At 34.8% G+C, this 26,415-nt stretch overlaps 1 protein-coding gene across 3 annotated transcripts in view; it reads right to left on the minus strand.

The window, feature by feature from the left end:
• Positions 1-356: 356 nt before the first annotated feature.
• LOC136040546 (T-complex protein 1 subunit eta-like) overlaps positions 357-26,415 on the minus strand; it is a 38,236-nt gene continuing 12,177 nt past the window's right edge. For 2 of the 3 annotated variants that reach the window (XM_065724747.1, XM_065724750.1), the window contains 7 exons: positions 25,638-25,829; positions 20,126-20,290; positions 16,734-16,867; positions 12,232-12,384; positions 6,802-6,953; positions 5,695-5,883; positions 357-636 (listed from right to left, as the gene is read on the minus strand). In XM_065724747.1, the coding sequence (XP_065580819.1) occupies positions 416-636; positions 5,695-5,883; positions 6,802-6,953; positions 12,232-12,384; positions 16,734-16,867; positions 20,126-20,290; positions 25,638-25,829 (1,206 nt within the window). In that variant the 3' untranslated portion in view covers positions 357-415. Of the gene's footprint in view, positions 637-1,290; positions 1,389-5,694; positions 5,884-6,801; positions 6,954-12,231; positions 12,385-16,733; positions 16,868-20,125; positions 20,291-25,637; positions 25,830-26,415 lie in introns of those variants that run through there. The other variant, XM_065724748.1, reaches the window with a different exon arrangement.

Raw genomic sequence — 26,415 nt, forward strand, 5'->3', positions numbered from 1 at the left:
AGCACTGATTTGAAGGGACTGCAGCCAACAAGTATATATTATAGAAATAAGTTTCTGATTGTTGAGTAGAATATCTTTTGCTACCCCACAACAACAGTGTCAAGTGTAGTAATCTAGAATGCAAACCCGAAACAGGTTTTATAACTATTTTGGAATTATAAAAAAAAATAATAGTCGACTTTAAGATTTGATTCAATCAAAATATTCACCAGATTTTTTATATCTATTAAAATAAAAACCGCCGTAATCACTAATTCAGGAACGTCAGGCAAACTCCAAATGTTTAACATGGGAGGCATAGGAAGATTGCTTGAGAGCCCGTCCTGCCTTAAGAAGAAAGAGGAGTAATGCATAAGTTTCAAAGGAATTGTGAGTTTGTTATTGAAGGAAAGACGTACAAAAATTTAGTTTTCAGTTACATCGGTCTTCCTCGACCTCTTCCAGCTGGCATTCCGCCCATGTCACCTCCGCCAGATTTGGGATTCTTGACAGTTTCATCCACAGAGAGAATTAAGCACGCTGCTTCTGACGCAGCAGTTAAAGCATTGATTTTCACTAGACTCGGCTCCCATACACATTCATGGAAATTGTCTGCTATATCTTCATTCATAATATCAACTCCATACCATTTGTGACCTACGAAGAAAAAAGAAAATGAATTCATAATTGGAATGAATTCATAATGAAATAAACTAGCGAATGAATGTAATGTCAGGTGATAGAATAGATGAAGGATTTTCTATTTTTTGTTTTCAACACCCAGCTAGGTCACGAATATCTATTATATTATTCAGTTACTTTATTTTTATTTATTTTATTATTATTTTTTGGGGAGAGAGGGGTCAGGGTGGCTGATAGTGAGTGTGTACGAAAGGTTTTTTAAAGGGTGATGTTTACCCATACAAATTTATAAACTTCGGATTTTATGTGTTTATTTCTTTTAATAAAACCCTTTGTCTTCTTCAGAAAAAAGAAATTCACTCATAATATCAACTTCATGCCATTTGTGACCTACGGAGAAAAAAGGAAATGAGATTCATAATTGAAATGAATTCATAATGAAATAAACTAATGGATGAATGTAATGTCAGGAGATAGAGTAGATGAATGATTTTCTATTTTGTGTTTTCAACATCCAGTTGGTCTATTATATATTCAGCTATTTTCTTTTTATTTATTTTATTATTTTTGGAGGGAGAGAGGGGTAAGGATGGCTGATAGTGAGTGTGTACGTAAGGTTTTGTAAAGGGTGATGGTTACCCAAAAAGATTTATATAAACTTCGAGTTTTATGGGTTTATTTCTTTTAATAAAACCCTTCATCTCCTTCAGAAAAAAAAAAGAAAAAAAGAAATTCGTTCATAATATCAACTTCATACCATTTGTGACCTACGGAGAAAAAAAGGAAATGAGATTCATAATTGAAATGAATTCATAATGAAATAAACTATTGAATGAATGCAATGTCAGGAGATAGAGTAGACAATTGATTTTTTGTTTTGTGTTTTTAACATCCAGCTAGGCCAAGAATATCTATTATATATTCAGGTATTTTGTTTTTGTTTATTTTATTATTACTTTTTGGAGGAGAGAGGTGTAATGATGGATAATAGTGAGTGTGTACGAACGTTTTTGTAAAGGGTGATGTTTACCCATACAGATCTACAAATTTCGTGTTTGTTTCTTTTAATAAAACCCTTCGTCTTCTTCAAAAAAAAAGAACTTCGCTCATAATATCAACTGCATGCCATTCGTGACCTATGGAGAAAAAAGAATAATTCATTATTGAAATGTATAAAATGAATTCATAGTAAAATGAATAAACGAATTTAGTAAAATTCATTCATATTATTAACTCCATGCCATGTGACTTATGGAGAAAAAAAGAAAATAATATTCCAGAGCATGGACTCATTTGCCTTTAAACAAAGTAATTTAGTACTCTGAAGCGTTGAAATAACTCTTTTTATTAAAATGCACACAGCAACGAAGAATATGTTCAATATTAATCATTAATTATATCGTTTTATATTTCTCTTTTCTGTGCGAAATGCATGCTGTTATTTAAATCACAACATTTAAGCTCACAAAAGGGATGTTTCGCTACAATAAGTTATGTGCAAACTATAAAAACAAACAAAATAAATAAAAAGAAAAAAAATTAAATATGCCATCTATGTGCTAAATTGGATGATAAAGTTAAACATTAAAACGCTTAACTAGTAAAGTGAACTCAAACACATTATAGACATGTCTGTTATACCACATAATAAAATATTTTTAAGACAACTTAACCTAGAGACACGTTTATGGGCACGTTAAAGCTCTGTTGTCTTTATTCTATGAGCGTTCCAAGAGTTTTGTCAGCTTCTTCTTACAAACGATAATTTTCATGAATCATTATTTTTTTTTAATAAATAGCTCTCCCATTTCATTCTTCTCTTTTCCGTGTGAATGCTTGTCATAGGCTGAATCACGAAACAAACTATCTATCAAGGAGAGATGTGGATACCCTTAGACAAATCGAGCATCCATGCTAACTTTTACAGACACCATTGATTCCGGAGAACTGGTTATGGGCTTGTTACAGCTTTCTTATCCTTCTTCAATGAATTTTCCCATTCATGGAAATGTTCATTCCCATGAATTTTTCTAAAATGAATTTTCTGTCTCACCTCTTCTCAAAAATAACAAATTTCATATATAGTTTAATCGCAAAATTAATAATCTATCGAAGTAAAATGTGGGTGACTGGTGCTCACGCAGGGTGGAGAGGGGCTTTGGCTCCACCCCACTTTTTCCTATAATTTTTTATATTTTCCATGTAATTTGCCGCTCTTTAGTACCATTTTCGAAGTTGTGCCCCCATACCCAATTCTGCCGATGTGCCTCGTGGGGACCTTTAAACAAGTTCAGAGCTAAATATTCCATGATTTTTCAAGGATTTTTTTTTTCAACTCCTGTTATAAACGATAATTTCATGATACACTCTTGCCATTTTCCGCCACAGTTCCTAAGTTCTCTGTGCCCTGAGATACTACTGCAAACTAAAAATGCAGGGTAGCAAGCTATTCTTTTCGAGCGAGTAATAGGAATTTATGCGAGTGGGAGGAGAGGGGTAAATTTCAATCGTCTGCAGAATACAAGCGAAGTGTAAGGCTTTTTCGGCTGCTCTGGTTTCCATTGGTGCTCTTGAAAGCGCGAAAGGCAAATCGGGCACACTGGAAGTGACTTTCTACGAAGAGTTGAAAGTGGTGAACACAAAGCTGTTTTTACTTGGTCGCCTGAGACAAAAAGGCTAGCACCCTTTTTATGAGGCGCAAAAGATTGCGCCTCATAAACTACTGTTTTGTGCCATTTCACGCCACCAATACAGATTCTGGAATAGATTTTATCGACCACACTTCACCATCAAAGCTCCATAGCTTCACCGTAATTACAGACGCTTCACCACCGTATTTCTTCTGAAGTATGTATATTGAAGTATTACAATACAAAAACTTAAAGGCTATTTTAGGATTTCAGACACTTTGTTACAATCTAAAGACAGACGATTATGGAGAAAATCATAAGCCTATTCAGGTTACAGAGGGCAGGATACACTATGAAACATTTCCTCCGACTGAAGTTGGTCCAGTAAATGAATCAATGAAAGTTGGTCAATGAAATGAAGTATCAGCTCACATCGACCGTTAAGGGTTTGTCTCGTTTCTTTCCTTAACGAATTCCGAAACGTGTTTTCCATCAAACCTACTTTAGCCATGGTTCATTCCAATCTCCATTAATTTCTATATATTTTTATCTAATTTGTCAAGTTGTATATTTCTTGTCTGTGTTAAATATAGAAAAAAGGCATGATAATATGAAGTCATTTTTCAAAATAATACCTTTTCTCCGAATCTAGTTGGTTCAATAAATGAACCAATGAAAGATCGTCAATAAAATGAAGCATCTGCCCACATCAAGCCTTAAAGGTTTGTCTTAGGGGTTTCTTTCATTAACAAATTACAAAAGGTGTTTCCGCCCAATCTATTTCAGTCCTGATCTCTCCAAAACCTGCATTGATTTCTATTTGTATTTTATCCAACTTTTCAAGTTGTGTTGTTCTTGCCTGTATCAAATATAGAAAAAAAAAACATGATAATATGAAAAATACTTTTCTAATTTTCAAATTTTGAAAAACAGCCGAGTAAGACGTCAAACTGAATCAAGATTATTAAGGGCACGTTTTCACAGTCCCATTTGTTGCTAACCCATTAATTGAAAGTAAGCCTTCGTTGTTGTGCAAAACAGCAAATACTCTTTACCCGAATTGGTGGGTAAAATTTTTGTGAATATGATTTGGCGTAAAATTTGAAATTAATCCCCAATAAATACAAACCAATTCTAGAAAGTAGCGAAAGGTTTATATACTAGGTACGATCCTTTTAACATAAAACGTGACCATATTCCAAACAGTAGGTTGCACGAAAAATGTTGTTCAATCCTGCTCTCTAGGGCTATAATGAAAGAAAGGTTGAGATGGCTAGACTACGTTATGCGGATGAAAGATGACAGATTGCCGAAGATTGTCCTTTTCGGCCATCTGTCTAGGGCTAAACGGAAAGCAGATCGTCCTCGTCTGGGGTGGGAGGGTGTCATAAATAAAGATTAAAAGGAAATAGGAACTACCCGGGAGGGCGTAAAGAGGGGGGCTTGAATAGATTGGGTTGGAAGAGGAGTGTGCGTAGCTGTGTTGGCCTCAGGTGGCTTGGTGCTCGGTGAGTTATTAGTAGTAGTAATAGTAATATTTACAATTTCTTTAAATGAAACAATTATTTATGTTTAATACAAAAAACAAAAAGCAAACTGTAAAACGCGAGCAGTCATAAATTCCTTGTCAAAGAAGGAATTTTTGAATTTTATTTTTGTGCTTCTAATTTCCTGTTCTCTAGCTGACGTCGGGTCAACATTGCTTTTACCTGGCAACTTTTCCGAATATTTTCGGCATAATACCTTCAATTAGGTATTTTTTTTCCCAAGACCACACTGCCTTTCTATGACGAATAAATAAACGTTCAAATGGGGATAAGTCCATTTATTTAGACAGTGAGAAATGGTACGATATAAATTTCGATCACATATACAGCGATCATCATCAGCAGAAATACTAAAGTATTAAAATGTAAACTAACATATTTATTCAGAACAAAATAATTACTTCCGGTTCATTCACTAGATTTGTCTGAGAGAGTTCAATAACTGGATTCATCCAAAGTCTTGAATTATAAATTTCTTCTTTGATATTGCCTAAATGTAAATTGAATTTCTAATGAAGGGTGCAAAAGCTTCTTCTTCTTCTCTAATTGCAAAAGAATTTTTTTTTTAATTTATAGTTATATACTTGATTTGCATGGGGAGATGTAACCATCAGTAGTATTTCTACTGATGACGCTCGCTATATATATATATATATATATATATATATATATATATATATATATATATATATATATATATATATATATATATGAAAATATCTTGACTTTTTCACCTTCACTCTTTAAATAAATGGACTTATCCCCATTTGAACGTTTATTTGTTCCTGAATATTACATACGCATCATAGAAGGGCGTAGATATTTTTCCAGAATTACCACTAGGGAATTTATTTTTGCCTCTTAAGACTACGAAACTTTTTTCCAAAATTAATTACCTTGAGCATGTTTCTGTCGAAGCTTGTTTAGAATATTGGTAGAATCAAATCCAGCATTGTCACACAGCTGACGTGGGATTACTTCCAAAGCTTTAGCGTAAGCACCGATGAGGAGCTGCTCTTTTCCAGCAATAGTCCTTGACACATCTCTGAGATATTTGCTTAATTCCATTTCAATTGCCCCACCACCTGAAAAAGAATTGTGTAAAGTAGTAATTCTGGCAATAGCTGTAGTTGTCGGCAGGGCAAGTCACCTTCTTATTTATAAGGTGGAGTTAAGATTTGGGATTAAATAATAAGATATGGAATAAACATCTCGGATTTTATATTTTTTGCCAGAAGAAAGATCATAGAAGATCACGTTTATTTGTTCTTTTTTATAGGGGTGAACGTATCGAACCAAGAAAATAGGAAGAAGGCTCATTCGAGTTCTCTTTATCTTTGTATGTGTGCTCTTGAAACACCAGAAGAAAAAATATTCGTCAATCTCTTAAATGTTTCATGTAAGATACAAGCTGTACTGCTAAAAAATTTAATACTAGATTATTAACATTTCAACGTGAGAAGAGAATTCTAGTCTCACAGTGCTTGTGATAGAGTTGTGATAGAATATTAATTATCTTTACCTTTATTGTCGTTACATGTGTGCTTTCGAAACATCAGAAAAAAAAAAACAATGCCCGTTAGTCTATCTTAAATACTTCGTGAAAGATACTACTATTATTATATGTTGCCCACCCACACAATACAATAGCATAATACGAGGAGTAATACATAAAAAAGGGGAGAAAAAGCAAACATAGAAGAAGGAAAGAAAAAGAAACACTCACAACTGAAAGAATCTAATAAGGCGGTAATGTGGAGAAACACGAATGCAAGCTGTGCTTCAGAGCTCTTTGTGCAGTACTTCAAGTTTAACTGTAATATCAGGAACTGGAAATTTTCTAACAAGAGCCTTATTTTGTCCAAGGCAGAAGAAAAAACGAGAATTTTTAAAATCGAACATCTAATCGAGATTATTTTCCAATTTTTATCAGCTGAAAACAATTTATGACGAAACTGGCAAGGATCTATTTTCAGTAGCAAAATAATATTGAAGTAACTCACCAGCAACAATAGCGTCATTCTTCATAGCTCTCCGTACAATCATAATGGCATCATGAAGAGATCTTTCGGTTTCATCCATAAATTGTTCGGCGCCTCCTCTCAAAACCACAGTACATGTTTTAGCATGGGGACAACCAGTGAAGAAGTTGAACCTAATAAAATATTTTGTGATAATGCAAAATTCAACAAAACAAAAAGATGGAGATGAAACGCATTCCTGAAACAACTTCAACTTAAAATAACCTAATGAAAGAGAGGAAAACGGATCAAGGTTACATTTTCCGAACAGATTTTGTTCACGTTGTCCCTGTCCAAAAGGCAGATGGTGGTCCCACTGGAGTAGGATCGTATCGTCTAATTAGCCATCTATCCTGCAAAGGAAAAGTTTATAAAAGTGTCACAAATAAGTCATTTTTATCATTGCTTTCAGTCATATCGGTTCTTGGTTGAATCAAACTTAGTTGTCATAGATGTCAATCTACTTGGTTGAGCTCCAGCCTCAGGGACACGGCATTCGTTTTATCTCTTTGGACATAGTAAAAGCTTTTGATATTGTGTGTCATGACTGCCTTTTATGTAAAATAAAAGCGAATAGTGTTGATGGTCGGCTATTTGAGGTACCCGTGAACTTTCTTTGTCAACGATCATCACGAGTTGTTCCTGGTGGTTATGTTTCAAAATAGCATCCAGTGTTATTAGGAGTACCCCAAGGATGTCTGCTTGGACCAACTCTTCCTAGTGTCAATAAATGACCTCGGGGATAAACTTGTGATAAAACCACTTTGCTGATAATACGACAATGATCCCGTCATGCATCAGACCAGTCAAGGAATATTCATGCCCTCTTTTTACCGGTGCTCCAAAAAGCCACACTCCTCTTCTCCAACGTACTCAATATCGGACAGCTCGCACATAATCTTCTGGAAACCCTCATGCCAAACCCCAGCAATCGATCCAAAGTCGTTTCGATAGGACAACTATGTAGGTCTTCTACAAATACGTGCATTCCCCTCCATCAGAGGAGTTATCGAAGGTCGTTCCCGAAACAGAAAAGCATTTCAGGGCAATTCGTCACACAGCCCAGCAGGATTACCTAGGGATGGGCATACCCTGTCAGGAATAACTAAAAATGAGCTCCGCTCGACGATTTGTCACCGTTCAGAATTCCACCCAGCTGAAATAATCCTGAAAATCCCTTGCTTGAAACATTTAAGCAAAGGTAAAACAAATACACCAAAGCTGAAAATAAAATGAAGGAATTATTATGAAGAACAGTATATCATCATTGTTGACAAGGCCACGAAGATTGTAATAAAAAATGTCTTTCTAGACTAAGTGGTTTAGTTATGTTAAGACAAGTGTAAACTTCCATACTTAAACAAGTCTCTACAAACTAGGCTAAAGTAAAAATTCATTAAGCAATCATCATCATCGTCTAAAATGATCTAAGTCAACATGAACAAGCTACTCGAAGACTAAAAATACGGAATGGAGATTCAAGCATGAAAGGATTTATTTTCTACTAATTGTCTAACATATTTTCAAAACGTTTTTAAACTTCAAATGATCTACGTTACGGCCAAAGTTTGTTTTGTAAGATAACATAACGAACCGAAGATATTAAGTTACGCTAATATGACAGGTTTTACAAAGTAGTGTAAAAGAATCATTAAAACAAAGTATTTACTATACAGAGTTAATCTTGGTGGGCAATTAAATAAAAAAAACAAGTTTTTTTTTTTAACTGCAAGTAAGGAGCGACATTAAAACTTAAAACGAAAAGAAATTATTCCGTATATGAAAGGGGTTCTCCCCTCCACAACGCCCCGCTCTTTACGCTAAAGTTTGACTCTTTGTCACAACTCTATTTTTTAGAACAATAAAGAACTTTAGCGTAAATAAGGAGCGACATTAAAACTTAAAACGAAAAGAAATTATTCCGTATATGAAAGGGGTTCTCCCCTCCACAACGCCCCGCTCTTTACGCTAAAGTTTGACTCTTTGTCACAACTCTATTTTTTAAAACAATAAAGAACTTTAGCGTAAAGAGCGAGGCGTTGAGGAGGGGACAACCTCTTTCATATACGGAATAATTTCTGTTCGTTTTAATGTCGCTCCTTACTTGCAGTTAAAAAGATTGTTTTTTTTTATTTAATTTCTGAACGTCTTTAAATTAATGCATCTTTTAATTTTGTCTCACCGCACATGAATAATTAGAACCAAATTTTGCATATTAGATTTTTTTGTCTAAATGGCTTTCTCATATTTTTTTTTAAGACAATTTTCTTAAAAATAGGGTTGGGGGAGGAGGCCTAGTTGCCCTCCAATTTTTGGTAACTTATAAAAGCAATTAGAACTTTTTAGTTTTTTTTTTAAGAACGTTCTTGTTAGTAATAAATATACATAAATTACAAATTAACTTACGTAACGAAATCCTACATTTGTATATTTTTATTACATATATGAGGGAGTTTGTCCCCTCGTGAATACCTCGCTCTTTACACTAAAGCTTAAATTTTGTCCCAATTGTTTAAGAATGACCCCAGAATCACAAAGGCCGTAGAATAAATAGCCGAAATTACTAAAAGTACTTTAGCGGAAAGAGCGAGGTATTTAGGAGGACATGAGCCCATCATATGCGTAATACTTTCTGTTCGTTTTAAGTTTTAATGCTGCTCCTTACTTTCAGTTGAAAAACTTGTTCATATTTATTTTTTCATTGTTTCTTTTTAAATAATTCTAGAAAATTGTGCGCCCCCTTCATGGAATTTCTCTTCTCCCATGAAAAATCCTTCAAGTAAAGATCCTTCAACGTAGCTCCCTTCCCTCAACCAAAAAAATCACCCTGAAAACGTCTGTACACTTCCCAATAACCATTATTGTAAACACTGGTCAAAGTTTGTAACTTGCAGCCCCTCCCCTGGAAACTATGGGGGAGTAAGTCGTCCCCAAAGATATCTTATTATGTTTTTCGACTATGCTGAACAAAATGGCTATCTCAAAATTTAGATCCGTTGACTTTGGGAAAAAATGAGCGTGGGAGGAGGCCTAGGTGCCCTCCAATTTTTTTGTCACTTAAAAAGGGCACTAGAACTTTTCATTTCCATTTGAATGAGCCCTCTCGCAACATCCTAGGACCATTGGGTCCTACGATACGATCACCCCTGGAAAAAATAAATAAACACGCACCCAAGATCAGTCTTCTGGAAAAAAATACCCAGTTTCACATTTTTGCAGATAGGAGCTTGAAATTTCTACAGTGGGGTTTTCTGATACGCGGAATGCAACGGTGTGATTTTCGTATCTTTTGATGGATAAGACTAAATTTAATGAAACTTATATATTTGAAATCAGCATTTTGTTGTATCTATTAGTATCAAAATTCCGTTTTTTAGACTTTGGTTTACTATTGAGCCGGGTCACTCCTTCCTACAGTTCGTGAGAACGAACTACTGGATAAAGTTCGGAATGAGGGCTCGCTGTAATTACTTTTTATATATATGATAATTATAGTTACGCAATTACAGTTACAAGAATCTTTGTTTATGTTTGGTGTAAATTTCACCGGTAATTAAATAAAGATAGAAGAATAAAGAAACCTTTCACGCTTGAATTTGGACATTTAATAGAGAATATATTTTTACGCTCTATTTTTTTCCATTGTTCTCTCTCTTCTTAATCAGTCAATAGCAGCTAAGGATTGATAGAGAAGCACTTTAATTGGTAAAGACCTGTTCACAATGAAATTTTACTAATACCGAAAACCAGCCTGTTCCCAAACCCGGTACTAGCTGATATTAGTGATCAGATTCTACCTTTCGAATCCAATAATTTAAACACTGAAATCAATTAATACCGGATTAACCATGTCTTAATGTCAGTTCTCATATAGTCCTTGTTTCTCTTGTCGTGCAAATATTTTTAAGCTATGACGAACTCCAGTAGCTCCTCCCAAAATTACACGTCCTTTCTATTTAAATTTTTCATTTTTTTTTTATTTTCTTCTTCTTCTTGTTTGCATTATGATGGGGACACATGTGCATTATCTTGTCGCCACAATCAAATTGCGGGTCCTGCGGCGGGTTGCTCTCTGGCTCCCGTATTACCAAGCAGATCCATCCCGCTGCGCCACCACTGGATATTTATTATTTATTCTTCTTCTTCTTGTTTGGATTGTTATGGAAGTGTGTTCGCATAATTTCATCGTCAGAACTTAGTTCGCCGCCTTGCAGGGAGTTAATGCATCTCAGTTCGAACCCTGAGACCCCTATTACCAAGCCTAACCGTATTATACGCCACTACAGGATATTTACTGTTTGTTTTTTTGCAGTATTTTCTCTATCTAATTAAGGTTTGTGCACTAGCCATAGTTGAACCCGAAATTTAGCGTTAGCTAAAATAATCAATTTTTATCCACTCACAACAAGAATTACAAAATATAAAGAAAAAAAACGTATAGTAAATGAACACAACATGTAGCACTACAATGCAAGCACTACAAGCTACAAAAAAAAGAATTATCATCAATGCAAGGGACTAAGGGACCAAGAATAAGAAAAAAGGACAATAGGCTAGTTTTATGACTTGCGATGTCGTACGAAGACCTCACTGTGAATAGGCCCTAAGAAGGTACTGGATACGTATTGATGCCAACTCGGAATTACGACTGAAAGTTTTCAGTCGTTGTGGAATCCCATTCTTTTCTGTCCATCCGCAAAGAATCCTCAACGCGAGAAAGCATGGTGAAAAAGTTTTACATATATCTTCGCTGATACCAATTTTAGCCGAATTTTAGCCAATTTTCGCCGAAGCTTTACTGCAACGCACCAGTTCATCTTTTTTTTAACCAAAAAAGGTTTTCTTTTGCATCTTGTATTAAAGTTTAAGACTTTTCCTATGAAAAAAAAAACGACTGAAACAATGCTTGATTATAATACCAACTGAGAGATTTTCAATACGATCATCTTGTCTTGCAAAAAAAAATTGAGACGGCCCCTTCTTCCATCCTTATCTTACTTCCAGGTCCTCCTGTACCTCCAGTTGAACCTAAGTTGGGGGGCCAATTCACGAAAAAATCGATTTTGTCATTGATTTTTTTACTCTTACAATCAAAATACCAGAAAATGACATTTTTCTTAATCGAGAGGGGTAACTGTCACCCCTAATTTGACCCCTGCATCAAGGGCACTGACAAGGACTCTTCAGAAATCTCTGCATAATGGAGCAAGCAGAACATCTTCCCATTCGGATTAGAGGGACATTTTAAACATACAGAGATTTGTACGACCCTTCCTCTGATCATGCAAGTTACCTTGATATTTCCAAAGTCGTCCAATATCAAAACATGGCCTATACATTACCATCAACCTAGGGAGATGATGATAGTTCTACCTATCTTAATCATTAAGTATGTGAGTGATTATTGGATACCTGTCACTGCCAATTTGTTTCTCTTCAAAGCGTTCGCAGGTGCCCATGGTCGAATCCTTCAGGTCTCCCACTGTCGTTAAGACAGAGCCACCACAAGCTTTTATTGTTCGTTTAAGATCTTCTTCGGGGACTCGACCAGCACAAAACATGTCCCTTAAAATGATAGTAAACTCTGACAATAAGAAAAGAAAAAGGAAAGGTATTCAACAAAAACACAAACACAGTAAAAATAAAATAACACTTTTTAGTTCAACATATTTGGCTTGTGATCACTTCGTTAGGTGTCTTAATAACCATAAAAATGCTTACTTCAACAAACCGACTCACCAAACCATCACTTCTTGATCTGGTAATACAAGAAAAAAGCGTGCAGAAAAAACACTAGGACACACAGTTTTTTTTTCTTGAAAAAAGCTTCTTTAAACTTTGAATGTAATTTTATTCTGAATTTAAATAGGTAACCATAACTTTTCCATCGCATTTAGTTCTGGCATAATAATCTTTTTAAGTTTGTTATTTTCTGGAGATTTGGATGTTTTCAGTTTGAAAACTTGATGAGGATTGCTCTTCCAGTCAGATTTCCACTATGGGTATTTTGGAGTTCCTTTTTGTTGGCTATTTGGGTTTCAGACAAGAAAATTGCTCAGATAAAAACTGTGGGCAATCGAAAACTATTTTTGTTCCTGTGAACCAGCGCAAAATGCTTTACACGAATTATATAATTTCACTTTAATTCAATAGATTCTCAATTTGTTCTTCACTGTACATAAGGGTACTATTCATAAATTTCACAATTATTTTATTTAATAAATAAAATAAAATTCAGCTGGTCAGGGTGGTTTTCTAATGCAGTTCTGTATAACTGACTAGAACTCCGATTAAACTTTTTCTGTAGCCCATAGCTTTTTAGTCAGTATTTTTGAGTTTTTTATCCAGTTAAATTGTTTGGGTCTTGGACAAAAACAAACGACTCATTAGGTAAGATCAATAGTATTAGAAGAAATCTGATTAAGTTTTTGCATTTCGACGTGAAATCATGTTCAAATTTTTAAAGTACTAAAATGATTAAAAAGAAGAAAAGAAGATCTCCCAAACTTTGCAAAAAAAATCAACATTGAAAAATTACTGGATAAAAACTGAAGGCAGTGGAAAGATTTATTTTTTGCAAAAAAAAAAAACAAGTTCTAATAGGATCACAAACCATAGTTACTGAGCACAAAAAAAGAACTCCGCAATAGAGAAAAATCCTAAGAATCGGAACACTTTATTGTTTTTAATTTTCTAGCTCTAGCCTCCACGAATCTGCCCAACGTACAACCATGGTCACAAAATGCTCAAAGTTATAACAGGTCTAATAGACATTAAGTTGTTGAGGCCTAACTCTTGATGGTCAGTTTAATTTTTTTTTTTTTTGAATCCGTAAATCTTTTATTTTCAACAATGCGTCGAACTGTAAATTAACGCTAAGGAATAGGTCTACCAAATAACTATTATTTTGTCTTATTTTGCAAATAAGATGGGTTGTTCTATGTTAGTATTAATTTAATATCACATCAAATATCAACTATAATCGAATCCCTGGTTCTTTTATTTATATTTCTGAAATTTTTCCGAAACACACCTTTTCGAAAACACAAGTTTTTCCACTTCATTCCCACCCAGCCTATTGGTCTATAATTACATCTTGAGTAGTTTTGAACTCTTCCAAATTGCACTAACACATATTCGTGATATTAGAATATAAGTGTCAAAATTCCGAATACTAGAAACAGCATCAATCAGTGTAAACAGGTATGTCGATAGGGGAGGGTAAGCTTTATTACTGAATTATGAAGCCTTTTTGAATATGGACATCATATTAACGTATTCAATATTGAAAACTACCCAATACTGATTCTTCGGATAGAGCTGCTCTGAATATCTTCTGATCACGCAGTTCATCAGTTTTCGGGTATATGCTCAATCTTAAAGTGGAATAACTGAATCTTAGTCCGTATTTTTTAATCTCTGATGTAATAAAATTTCACCAGAGACAGCTTCTTCTTTAGAATGAGGCTGGTTTAAAGGCTTTTTAGGCTTTCAAATGAGGCTACTTGGGCTTCGATACTCTATCTTAAAGTGGTAAGCAAAGAGTATAGGTAACTTATAAAAAGTGAAAACTGGAGTTAGTGTCAAAAAGAAAATCACCACTGCCATCTAGCATATGGAGAGTTATTTAACTCAAAACGACTGTATACTTGTTTTTAGGTTGTTTAAAATGCAGGGTAGAGCAAAGAAGGCAGAGTCCCTTGTCTAGTAGGCACATAACTTTGAAGTCAACTAGCCTACTTAACCCGCCACGATTTTCCCAGCCTAACCTTGGCGTATTTTTCGCAGACTAGGTTTAAACTTAAAACATATTTTGAACACACAAAAGCTGACTTACTATTACATATAGAGAAATTTGAGCTTTAGTCCTATTGTATTGTATATTAAATAAATTAAATATTCATTTTTTTTCTTTGGTGAATTTTAACCCATGTATTTAGAATCTTTAGTATAAAAACAATTTGAATGAGGTAGCTTCATCTCTTAAGGGTGGCTAATAGAATAGCTATTGCCGATGGTATGGGCAAACCAGGAACTAATATACCATCCTCCTCTTTCAGTGTTAATAATATATTTTAAAAATATCGATTTTGTTCAATTGGGATAATGGTGGTCAAAATCAGCCCAAAAGGCAAAAGTAACTTGACAAGTCAGTGACTTTTATAACTATCTGCGCAGTAGCTTTAGGTGCAGCACTGATTCCGTCACCGATGAACAGACTAGTGTACAACTTTGGGATACACACAATTTAGTTTGTGTTTGATGGCCAGTGAAAGCAGACAGCCTGGTGAAAATTTTACAAAAATGAAAAAAAGTCAAATCTCGTGTGTTGATAAAGTTTCTTTTCTTTAGCTTTTTAATTCATGTATTAAAAATCTTTAGTATCAATAAAAAAAATGACTTCACTGAAGGCTCTCGCACTTATGCATGCTAATAAAGTGCTAATTATTTTTGTATCGGCTATGTCGCATCACGTCAATGTGACTCAATTTATTCCGCAGTTAGCTATTAGGTATGTGTGTTGAGCATTTACTTTGACGCATTACAATTGACGCTTTTATAACTTTTTGTGCTCCATTCGATTTTCCATTATTTTCTATATTACTCCAAAGTTTTCGTCCTATCCTCAATTTAGACAGTTTTCCGATGCGTTTTAATAAACAAATAAGGCCCAAAAACCTCAAGATTCTATCTTCGCATGATGGACACGACCCTTGGTTCAATGCAAATTCGTAAAAGTTAATCGATTCTGCTCGACTTAAACTTAAAAGAAAAGCCGACTGTTTTGTGTGTGTGTGTTTTAATGAGTTTTTAAAACTTCAGAATTTTTATATATATATATATATGTTTTTTTTTGTTGATAAATTAACACGAAAAAAAAAAACGGAAATCAGCCAAAGTATAACAAAGTAAGTATTCCATTGAAAAATGTCTTTTTTAGTTTTTTAATCAAGAAAACTGAAATTTTCCAAGAAAACTGTTGTTAAATTATCATGAAATAAAGAAAAATAGATAGTTATAACTCAAAGTATAGCAAAGTAAAAAGAAGGAAACCGAACGTGAAACGGGAGGAGTAAATAATACACACTTCATAGGAAAGATATAGAAGACAATATGCCATTTTTCGAATAGGTAAATTTAAGCTCGTTAGTTTTAAAATTATTTAGCCATCAAGCTGCGCCTCCCATAATTAAGTCTCTAGTGAGAAAAGACCCAGATACAAAAAGGTGGCATCAATCCTTCCTCCGACCTCGAAGTCAATACAAAGGAGGTTGAAGTCCCAGCCACTACAATTAAAAAAAACAGGCGTGAATAAGCCGATTTACCACAGTGATATGTATCTCAGTTTGAGCAGAACCTAAGTTGGATTGTAGATCAGCATACCCAGCAGATGTAGACCAAAAATAATAAGAAACTTGTTAGAGTTGGGTTTTCAGCGATTCAACATGGGAAATAGGGATCAAAACACCCTAGCTCCATATGTGACATAGCTCCAGACGACTTCCATTAGAAGAGTAAATAATTTCAGAGAAACACTAGATAGTAGATATATTGAACCTACTAGGCAATAGGATTAATAAAGCTGAAATTCCTCTGCAAGTGATATTTAATCATCATATTTTATATTCAAGTATTATTTTAATTCAAAATTCATTCTGCAAAGACTTGGTCTATATCTGCTAAGAGCAGATTTCTGTTTTTTTTTTACCCTTCTCTGCATTTTAAGTACCTGAAAAGACAAACACGCAGCAATTTTGGGCCAACCAAAGTCACCAAACATTATTGTTGCTGATTTTTTTTTACGATACTAATTTCAGTTTCCATAACACATTTCCTAGACAACCCTTGTACATTAAACCTAACACTATACAAAACTTGTATAGTTGAAGACGACATGAGTAAAAAAGACCTACCTGTCCGAGAAATACTGTGTAGCAACATCACCTATTGGCAGCTTGGAGAGTACTATCTTAGCGCCACTTTGGTGTATTTTGTCTAACTTGTCATACAAAATACCCCACTCTGCATCGACAATTTTTTGATATTCCTTAAAAAGAGAGGACAAATTATAATTTTCTCTTTGCAAGATAGCACATAATACCATTTTTTTATAGTTTTTATGTTTATTTTTTACTTTTTTGATATTCCTTTAAAAGAAAGGGCAAATAATAAATTTCTCTTAGCAAGACAGCATCTAAGACCATTTTTTTAATTTTTTTTTTTTTTATATTCGTTTTTTAATTTTTTGATACTCCTCAAAAAGAAAGGGCAAATAATAAATTTCTCTTAGCAAAACAATACCTAAAAGTTTTTTTTTATATATATATTTTTTTTATTTTTCGACAATCCATAAAAAGAAAGGAAAACCGTAGATTTTTCAAGCAAGATAACACAAAAGACCGTTTTTCATGTTTTTTTTTTATATTCGTTTTTTATTCTTTTGACATTACTTATAAAGAGAGGGCACATTACAAATTTTCTCTTGGAAAGATAGCACAAAAGACCGTCAGAATTTCAAGTACTGTTGTATCATTTCAAAACAGGGACAGGGACATATACTGGATAAAAATTCACTCTGAGTTAATTCTTGAGAAGCTGCGTTAAAAGTTCCAACATAACAAATTCTCATGTTTGGTTTAGAACACTTATTTAAAAAGTCTTCTGAGAATGGGCCCCTCCCCCAGATTTCGTATTTAGCTCCATTTTCAAAGAAGCAAAACTTCAGCAGAAAAGGTATTAAAACTTGTTTGAACTAGGTATTAAAAGAAGTCGAATTTAGCTTGAGCGGCTAGAATTTACATACAAAAAAAAATGGTGCTTTTAATAAAAAAGTATATAATCATCTTAACGAATTTTAGGTTTGCTTCGGTTTTCAAGTTGATAATTTTGTTGCTCCAGCCTAAAAAAAAAATTAACGTAAATTAAAGCTTCTTGTTTAAACGTCTTCTACAAAGACTTCAGATAATTCTCTTGCGGAAGTAATGCTTGGGTTTTGTCCAGATTTTTTTTTCTTTTTTTTTATGCCGCCAATTCAGCTTGATGATATAATATTGCGTTTTGGAAAGCTGTATATGTTTATCGTCAGAGGCCAAAGAAGACGGTTTTTCTTTGTCGATGAGCCATGGCCTAGTCGAAATGGAGTCTTCTAGTCTATGTCAGAGAGGACTATAAGAAGTTTCCCATTCATGTAGAGCTAAATACATACAATTGGTATGCCTTTTTAGACAGGCATTTTCCGAGAATTTTTTTTTTACAGCAACTTCTGACAATTTTGTTTCCGAGGCAGCAATCTGGTTTTTTTTTCTCTCTCTCTCACTCTCTCTGTTGTTTTGCCAAATTCAGTTAACTGCAAGAAAATGGTAAGGGCCTAACCATCGTAGTTTTCATTGATGAGTTTGGATCTTTGGCTGAACGGGTGAATATGACGCTACATTTTGAAAAACAGTACATAATTCTAGACAGAGGCCAAAAAGGTCGGTTTTTGCAAGTCTTTCAGCTAAAGCCTACGCCTTGAGAACTGAAGTGAAGATTTATAGTCTATTTCAGATAAGATTATCAGGAATTTCCTCTTTATCGTATTACTTTATCTAATTCTACACAAACTTTGGGTGGTTGTGTTACAGCAGCTACACCTATTCTATTGTTACAGCAGCAATTATATGAATTAAATTATTCAACATTCGCATACCCATGACATGGAACTGGAAAAATACCACCGATTTCAGCTTGACGCGTGAAAATCGTAAGGGTTAAATATCCACAGTTTATACAGAAAATGTGAATCTCTTGCCGGATTGATGAATATAATAATATATTTTGGAAGTAGGGAAAATTCTTATCAGGGGCCAAAAGATATTTTTCGCCTGTCCTTGAGTCTGAAGCAGAATGGAGTTTTAAAGACTATGTCTGAGTCGACTACCATAAGTTGTTCCAGCGAGCTTCCTTTCTTTCGAGCCATGATTCTGCTAAAGTTTCAAATTGAAGTTGACTAAAACCAAACATGCTGTTAATAAATCAAGACAAACTGTAAATCCCCTGGCAAACTCGCCGACGTAAGTCGTCCACTAGATCAATAAGCTTGATTCCTGGGAAGTCATCTGGTTGAAAATTAATCATTTAAGCAGTACATTCAGTTGATAAGAGTGCAAGTTTCACAATGAATTGGAATCATCCAGAAACTGAAGCAAGTATTTCCTTTTCTATTCTCCGTGTTTTGTGCTTCCCTCTTTTTATCTGTGTTAGAATTAGTTCGTCTGGATGTCTATATTTCCACCTTTGCTTGTATCTCTTCACCGCCTTCAAGAGAAAGCGGCTAGAGTCCTCTAGTCAATTGCAGATACTTTTTTTGATCTCCTGAAAATATTTTTATTTTATTCGTATCTTCGTTCGCACATCAGTACTTCAACGGAGATCCTTCATCATGCTTAACTGACTGCTTCAACTACTGAGGGATGTAGATCCGTATGCGGTTGGTAACAGGGAGAATGTAATGGTTCCAGCCAGTCCCTCAGTTTGTTAAGTCTTCGGTGTTGCCGCTACTGTGGGGAGCGATTGGCATTCAATTACTGCTTATTCGTGTCTTTAGGAATGGAATTAATTAAATATTGGGTATTTTTTAGTTAGCGTTAATTCATGAATGACGTGGAGAAAAATTGGTATGATTTTGATTGCCAGATGATGGACCGATCACTGTCTTCGTGTGAACAGTCGGTGGGTTGATTTCATATTAATTTGTTTTTAAGCGTGGTCTAGCATTGATTTTTTTTAATATTATTATTATTAATTAATTATTACAAACCTCTTTCCAAATAGTGGGTGACCGATCCACAGCTTTACAAGCCAATTCTGTTTGTGATTTTGGATAGGTTTATTACTTTATTTTCAATTTTTTGGGACTGTAGGAAATTAATGGTTTTATATGATCTCTTAAACTTTAATAATATTAAAACATTATGATGTCTTAGGATTGCTACAGAAATTAGAGTTTTTACTTCGGGCCTTTTTTGGTAATGACATTAGAAAGTAGGCCTACGATAAGAAAATCAACTTTTAAACAAAATGAGAATCAATTCCCTTTTTAACGCATGTTAATATACATTGCAACATTTGTTTTTACAAAAATGCTTTTATGATGTACACCATTTAAAAATTTTGAGGAACGGAGAACTTCTTTTTTTATGGTACAAATCGGACAACTATGGTACTAAAAGGCAACCTAAAGGGCTGATTCGTTGCAAAAAATAGCCTAGGGACAAAAACGAGCAAACTGAAAAATATAGGCATGCCTTAAAAAAAGAAGACTTACAGCCACATTAGCGACTCGGACTTCGGCATTATCTCTTTCAGCTTTCAATTCCAGTTCGATGTTTAACAGAGCGATCTTTGGATTATCATAACTTTTTGGCTGCATTTCAAAACCAGCATATGAAAAAGTCTTCTTGAAAGCCACTCCTTGAACTAACAACGTGTCCTAAAAGTGAGAAATAATGCTATTGCAAAAAGACGTTAACACCAGTTAACACGTCGAAACATTAATACTATGCATAATTCTAAGTAATAAGATAGTCAAGGTTTCAATGTTCAATCGGTTTAAATTAAAAAAAGGAAATAACTAAACTTAAAGTACACTGCTCTGTGACAAAACTAAAGTTGAGACCCATAAACATAAAAGATTCTTCCCTAACACGCAGTACGGCTCCCACTTCACCCTTCGACACAACAACATGCCAACTCATTATATAATTTTTTTTAATCTTAACCATAGGGTTCCTCCCTCCCTCCCCAGACGTACAACTAACTCGCCTAAATAAACTAAAAAATATAAACTTTATCTAATTTAATTTATCTTTCTTTTTATCTCTCATTTATTGACTTTTAACTAAATATTTATTTAAATTATTTTTGAAAGACCCGAGGGAGCTCCTACATCTCAGCTCTTTTGGAAGCATGTCAACTTTCTTTTGTCTTAATTATACACTAAATTGTCTTAACTATTACTCAACTTTCATTGTCTTTACTACTACATACTCACTGCAGTGCAAGATCATCTGAACTCAACAAATCTACGCACATTCATCCTTCACCTAGCACTGTCCACAGCTTCACTCTTTCCTATATCTCACAAGTCCTATCTTCTTTAAATATTTTTTATTCTTCTCCTCATCTTATTCGAGACTTTCAACGTCTTTTTTATTCCTGCTAGCCTGCCAAAAAAAAATATGCAAGTCTAAAATCCCTCAGTAGAACAAACTTTCACCCTTTTCCTCCTGCTTGCAAGTCTTTAGTCATCAAAAAATTAAATGTATCTCACAACGGGTGAATGGCGTGGATGGTAGCAAAGATAACTAAAAGTAAGTCATGGTAGTACTAAGCCATCTAAGGCCACCGCAATTATGAACTAAAATTATGAATATGATTTTTGATAAAGATAAAGAAAACTTAGTGCGTCTTGAAAAGCTTTGATTAAACCCGTTTAAAAGATGAAAAGGGTGAGTTTACTCTTGATAGATGTGGGATGAGATACAGATATAGTTTGGCAGAGCATTTTAATTATATGTTAAACCGTGACAAAATTGTAGGACATGAATAAAAATAAAATATAAAATATAACGAGTAAATGGAAATGATAATGGATAATGAATAAAAAGGAAAAGAATAAAAATTAATCGGCGGTTTGGACGTGAAAGAACATTTATTTTTGTGAAGAGGAGTTATAGACTGGTTAAGCGGCTACCTGGTTTAAAGTGTTAGTAGTGACCTGAAGGTACAAAAGACGATGGAACTTTTCTATCGTCAGTCGAAGTGAAGACATTCTCCACAAATATATGTTCGGCTTACTCCTTACTCAATCAAACAGATGTCGGTAGTCTCCCAGCTGACCTTTCGGGCCACCAGTTTGCTGAGACACCTGAATATGCAGTTTGTGTGGAACTGCAGAACTTAAAAAAGGACTGAGCTTCATATCCCAGAGAACTGCTAGTCAAACTTCTAATTGAATATGCACCATTCCTGACTAAAGCTTTGGCGTCCGTGATAAATCAGCACTTCAGAGATTAAATCTTCCCTCAAGCATGGAAGAGAGCATATGTTCGGTTTATAACAAAAGCGAAGCACCCAAAATCATGTGAACAATTCCGTCCAATTTCAATGACAGCAAATCTCGCCAAGGTCACTGAATCTTTTATATATCGTGAACTCCTGACGCAAATCAACCCTTCCCTAGAGTATTTCCAGTATGACTATTTGAAAGGAAGCAGCCCTACCCATTATCTTGTGCGTCTCTATCACCTTAAGACTGAATGGTTAGACAGGGGAAACATCATAGTAGACCATTTGCTGGCTTATTACCGTAAAGCGTTCGATTTAATCCGCCATATCGCTGCGGTACAAAACCTGAAACAAATGGGGGCTAGAAAACAGACTCTGCTGTTAATAGTCGATTTCCTCAGAAGCCATCACCAGTGTGCCTATGGACTTTTTGCTGGAAATCTCAACTCTGAATGGGCTGAAATAACGTGTAGTGGTCCCCAGGTTACCAAGCTTGCTCCCTTACTGTTCTTGGCTGTGATCAGCAACTTTCTCGTGAACTTTGATGAACACTTCAAATATGTCGATGATCTGTCCATCTTGCTCAAATTTCTCACGGATACATGCCAAGCAATACCTCGGTTCCAAGGTGAATTGTAAGGCAGTTTTACCGATCAGTGCAGGAATAATTGACTTCAAATTAACGTCAATAAAACAAAAGTGATACTTTTTAATCCACCAAAAAGGGACGTAGCTTGTTCCCAACCCGGGTTCCCTACCACTTCAACTATAATTATTCATGGCGTGAGTTTCAGTACTGACTGTACTTTCAGCTACCTTGATTCTTACCTTAGACCTTAGTTCCTCCAGAGCCATCGGTGGCGCATAGGGCGTCGACAAAGTCTCTCCATTCGTCTCGCATTGGTGCTGCAGCGATGACGTCTTCCCATTCAGGTATTAGTGAGGTGCCGGCCGTCCTCAGATCTCAGTCATATGTTCATATCAATGTATTTTTGGGGCGGCCCCTTTTTCTTCTACCGTCTGGCTTCCATTCATAGGTTGTTCGAGGAAGGCGGCTCTCTTCCATCCGAAGAACGTGTCCCAGGTATGTCCACCGCCTTCTTTTCAGCAACTCAATGACTGGAGGTTGACCTGTTTTTCTGCGTATTTCTGCATTTGTAATTTTTTGTTGCCAGCTTGTATTCAACATTCTTCTGAGGCTCATATTTTCAAATGCAAGGATCCTTTTTTCAAGCCGGGTGTTTATTTTCCAACATTCACTTGCGTAAAGGAGAATTGAGAGTACATTGCTGTTGAAGAGTCGAAGCTTCAGTCGCATTGAATATTTATTATTTCTCCAAATAGGCTTCAATCTACTGAAGGCACCTGTAGCTAGTCTAATTCTACGTTTAATCTCGGTCGAGATCTCTCCATCAATCTCCATACCTTGATTCTAACCTTGCGAAAAAGTGCAACTATGCTTTGCAATCACTGACTACACTCCGACGGCTAGGTTTGCCACTGAATCAGTTACGACTAGCGTATGTCTGCTACATACGTCCCTTGCTAGAATACGCGTGCCCTGTTTGGGGACTACAGGTACATAACATTGACTACTCAAGTGACGATCTCGTGGCTGTTCAAAAACGGGCGACAAAATCCTAACGGGCTCCAAATATGACACGTATACAACTGCAACTGCAACGTTGAAAATACCAACGCTGAGAGAACGGAGATTCCATCTCGTGTGCAAATTTGGACAGTTGCTCCTTGCTAGTGAAAAACACAATATGTTATTGCCTCCTTTTATAGCCCCCAAAGCCAATACTCGATACACGAACAAGTTTAAGCCATTAAGATGCAGAACGCATCACTTCAGCAAAGCTTCAGCAAAACTTGTATTCCGTTTTGTACAAGTATTATTAGTCATACTTAGTTTCTTTTTTTCCTGTTTTGTAAGAGATAATGTAATTTAGTTGAGGTTTTCGCCAATACTATGAAGCTGTTTTAGATAAATGAATCCTGAATCTTAGGAGTGATCGACAGAGTCAATAGCTCTGCTTGCCTTAGCAGTGTTGTTAGTGAGGATGGTGGATACAGTGAAAATGCAAAAAGTAAAATAGCCAAGACAAAAGGCGTATTTCGCAGAACGAACACAATTTGAAGAATGCTAACATATATTTAGGAACTAGAAGACAGAGTAATGACGATGAATTGTTAAGGAAAGTTTTAGGTATTTGAATGGTGATATATTAAACAATTACAGAAAATATGGTTTGATCCCACTTTTCATTGGTATTACAAAAGAAAGATTAGGTCACGTTTTACGAATGATAGCATGCTAAAAGCGTACTTTTTATGCCGAAACAAACAAAGAGGAGACATCTTCGAACGGGGTAGGAAGAAGTCACACACACACACACACACACACACATATATATATATATATATATATATATATATATATATATATATATATATATATATATATATATATATATATATATATATATATATATATATATATATATATATATATACAGACTACAGAGTCTGTTCGTTTTTTCCAAGAGTGGAGGTCTAACGGGGTAGAAAGAAGTCACAAGAAGTGATTTAAGGGAAATTAGGACTTCATAAATGGGAGTAAAGAATTAGGGTCTGAACAGACTGGAATGGATGAAGAGCATTCGCTCCTGTTTTGGCATTAGGCAACTTGGTGCTGCAAAGAACTGTAGTAAAATCGAATTTCTTTTTCGTAAAATCTCTTCAAATATAAAGTAATATCCCACGTGTACAACGTCATTACACAACACTTATTTTATGAAATTTATTATATTACGTAGCATTATGTTAACAAAAACACGCCTCGCTCTTTACGCTAAAGTTTGACTCTTTCTCACAACTCTACTTTTTCAACAATAAAAATTTTCCTTTCCTTTTCCTTTTCCCTTAAATCGTTTCCCATTGTCTCTCTTCTGGATCTCCAATAAAAACAATTATTGGTGCTACATCTTCGCCTGTTCTAAGCATTTTAACCTTCTTTTTATTATAGACATAGCTTGTAGGTTTAGATCATACTTATCGTGGAGCTTTACTTCATATTCAGTCGCTTATACGGGCAAATGAAATTATAGTTTGACAATCCCTCTTGAAAACATCTAGACGCACTTGAATGCTCAAACTCGATAGTTTTTGATAAATAATAGAAAGTTCGAAAGGAATCGAAGGCATGACCTCTTCGCAGATGTCAAAGGAAGAATTAGAAATCTCAGTCTTTCGAATAAATCTCATTTTTCCTGATCTAATAAAATATTTGTTGAGGTGCATTTTATTTTTTTCCTTTTTTTCGTATTTTATTTTTGGTTGGTAATCAACAGCAAAATAATATTATTCTAACCATTACATAATAATAATTAGCATAATATATATATGTTACCACGAATGTACGGAATTGGCGAATGTCAAAAATCACTGGTGAATGTCCGAAAAACTTTTTTTTTCTCCTTGCATTTAGTCAGTGTTGCCAGTCAACTTTTCAGTTTCATGCGAAGTTTGATGGTGAGAAGTTAAGTTAGGTTTTTAACCCATTTCTGAGATTTACAACCTGATTTAACCTAACTTTAACTTTTACTATCAAAGCTTGTATAAATCTGAAAAAGCTGATTCACAAAGCTAATGGAATCATTGGTGAATGTCGACATTAAACAGACTTGTAACATTCATAGTAACATATAAATAACATAACAGCTAACGTAATATCTTATATAAATATAACAATACCAATAACTTACTTCTAGACCTCCACCTGGAACTTTTTTAATGCCAATCATATCCAATGGCAGAAGAGTATCAAGCATCAATACAGCATCAACGACCATCTTTTTGAAAAAATCTTTCTGGCCATGAATTAGCTTTGATGACATGGCTGTAGCCGCACATTTTTCAAGCGATGCTCTATACTCAGCTTCATTAGTCTTTCCAATCTGAAAGCGAAAAACAATAACATTAATTACGGAAAAATTCAGTACGAAAACGGAAAAATTCACTTATATAAATACGATGCTCTATGCTCGGTTTCATTAGTCTTCCCAATCTGAAAGCGAAATTTTCAGTCCAAAACATATCAGGAAAAATTCGGTGCGAAACAGGCTGTCAATTTAAGGACTTGTCAAAAAGTAAATGCTGACTCAGGGGTTTAAACGATAGCCGAAAAGAAATACGGTTAAAAGATTAAAATTTCAGTTTTCGAGCTCAGGCGTATGTAAAACGTATTAATTTTAAATTTATACAGTCAAAGTATTTTGACGAAAGAAAATTCGTATAATTTTTGGAAAACAAAGGTTTGAATAACAACACCACCAGGCAAACTTCTTGACCTTAATATTTCAGACTGACTCAACGAGAATATTTGGCATAACAAAATTTACATAAATTTCCAAAAAAACACAGGCTTTTTCATGACTACTTTTCAAAACTAAATTGCATGCTCTAAATAAATTCTTGCAGCAGATTTTTAGCCATAAAATATTCGGTTCGGCAAGTCTGCACACAAGGTGAAATTTTCCAGTA

Source organism: Artemia franciscana, chromosome 21, assembly GCF_032884065.1.
Source record: "Artemia franciscana chromosome 21, ASM3288406v1, whole genome shotgun sequence".
Taxonomy (NCBI): domain Eukaryota; kingdom Metazoa; phylum Arthropoda; class Branchiopoda; order Anostraca; family Artemiidae; genus Artemia; species Artemia franciscana.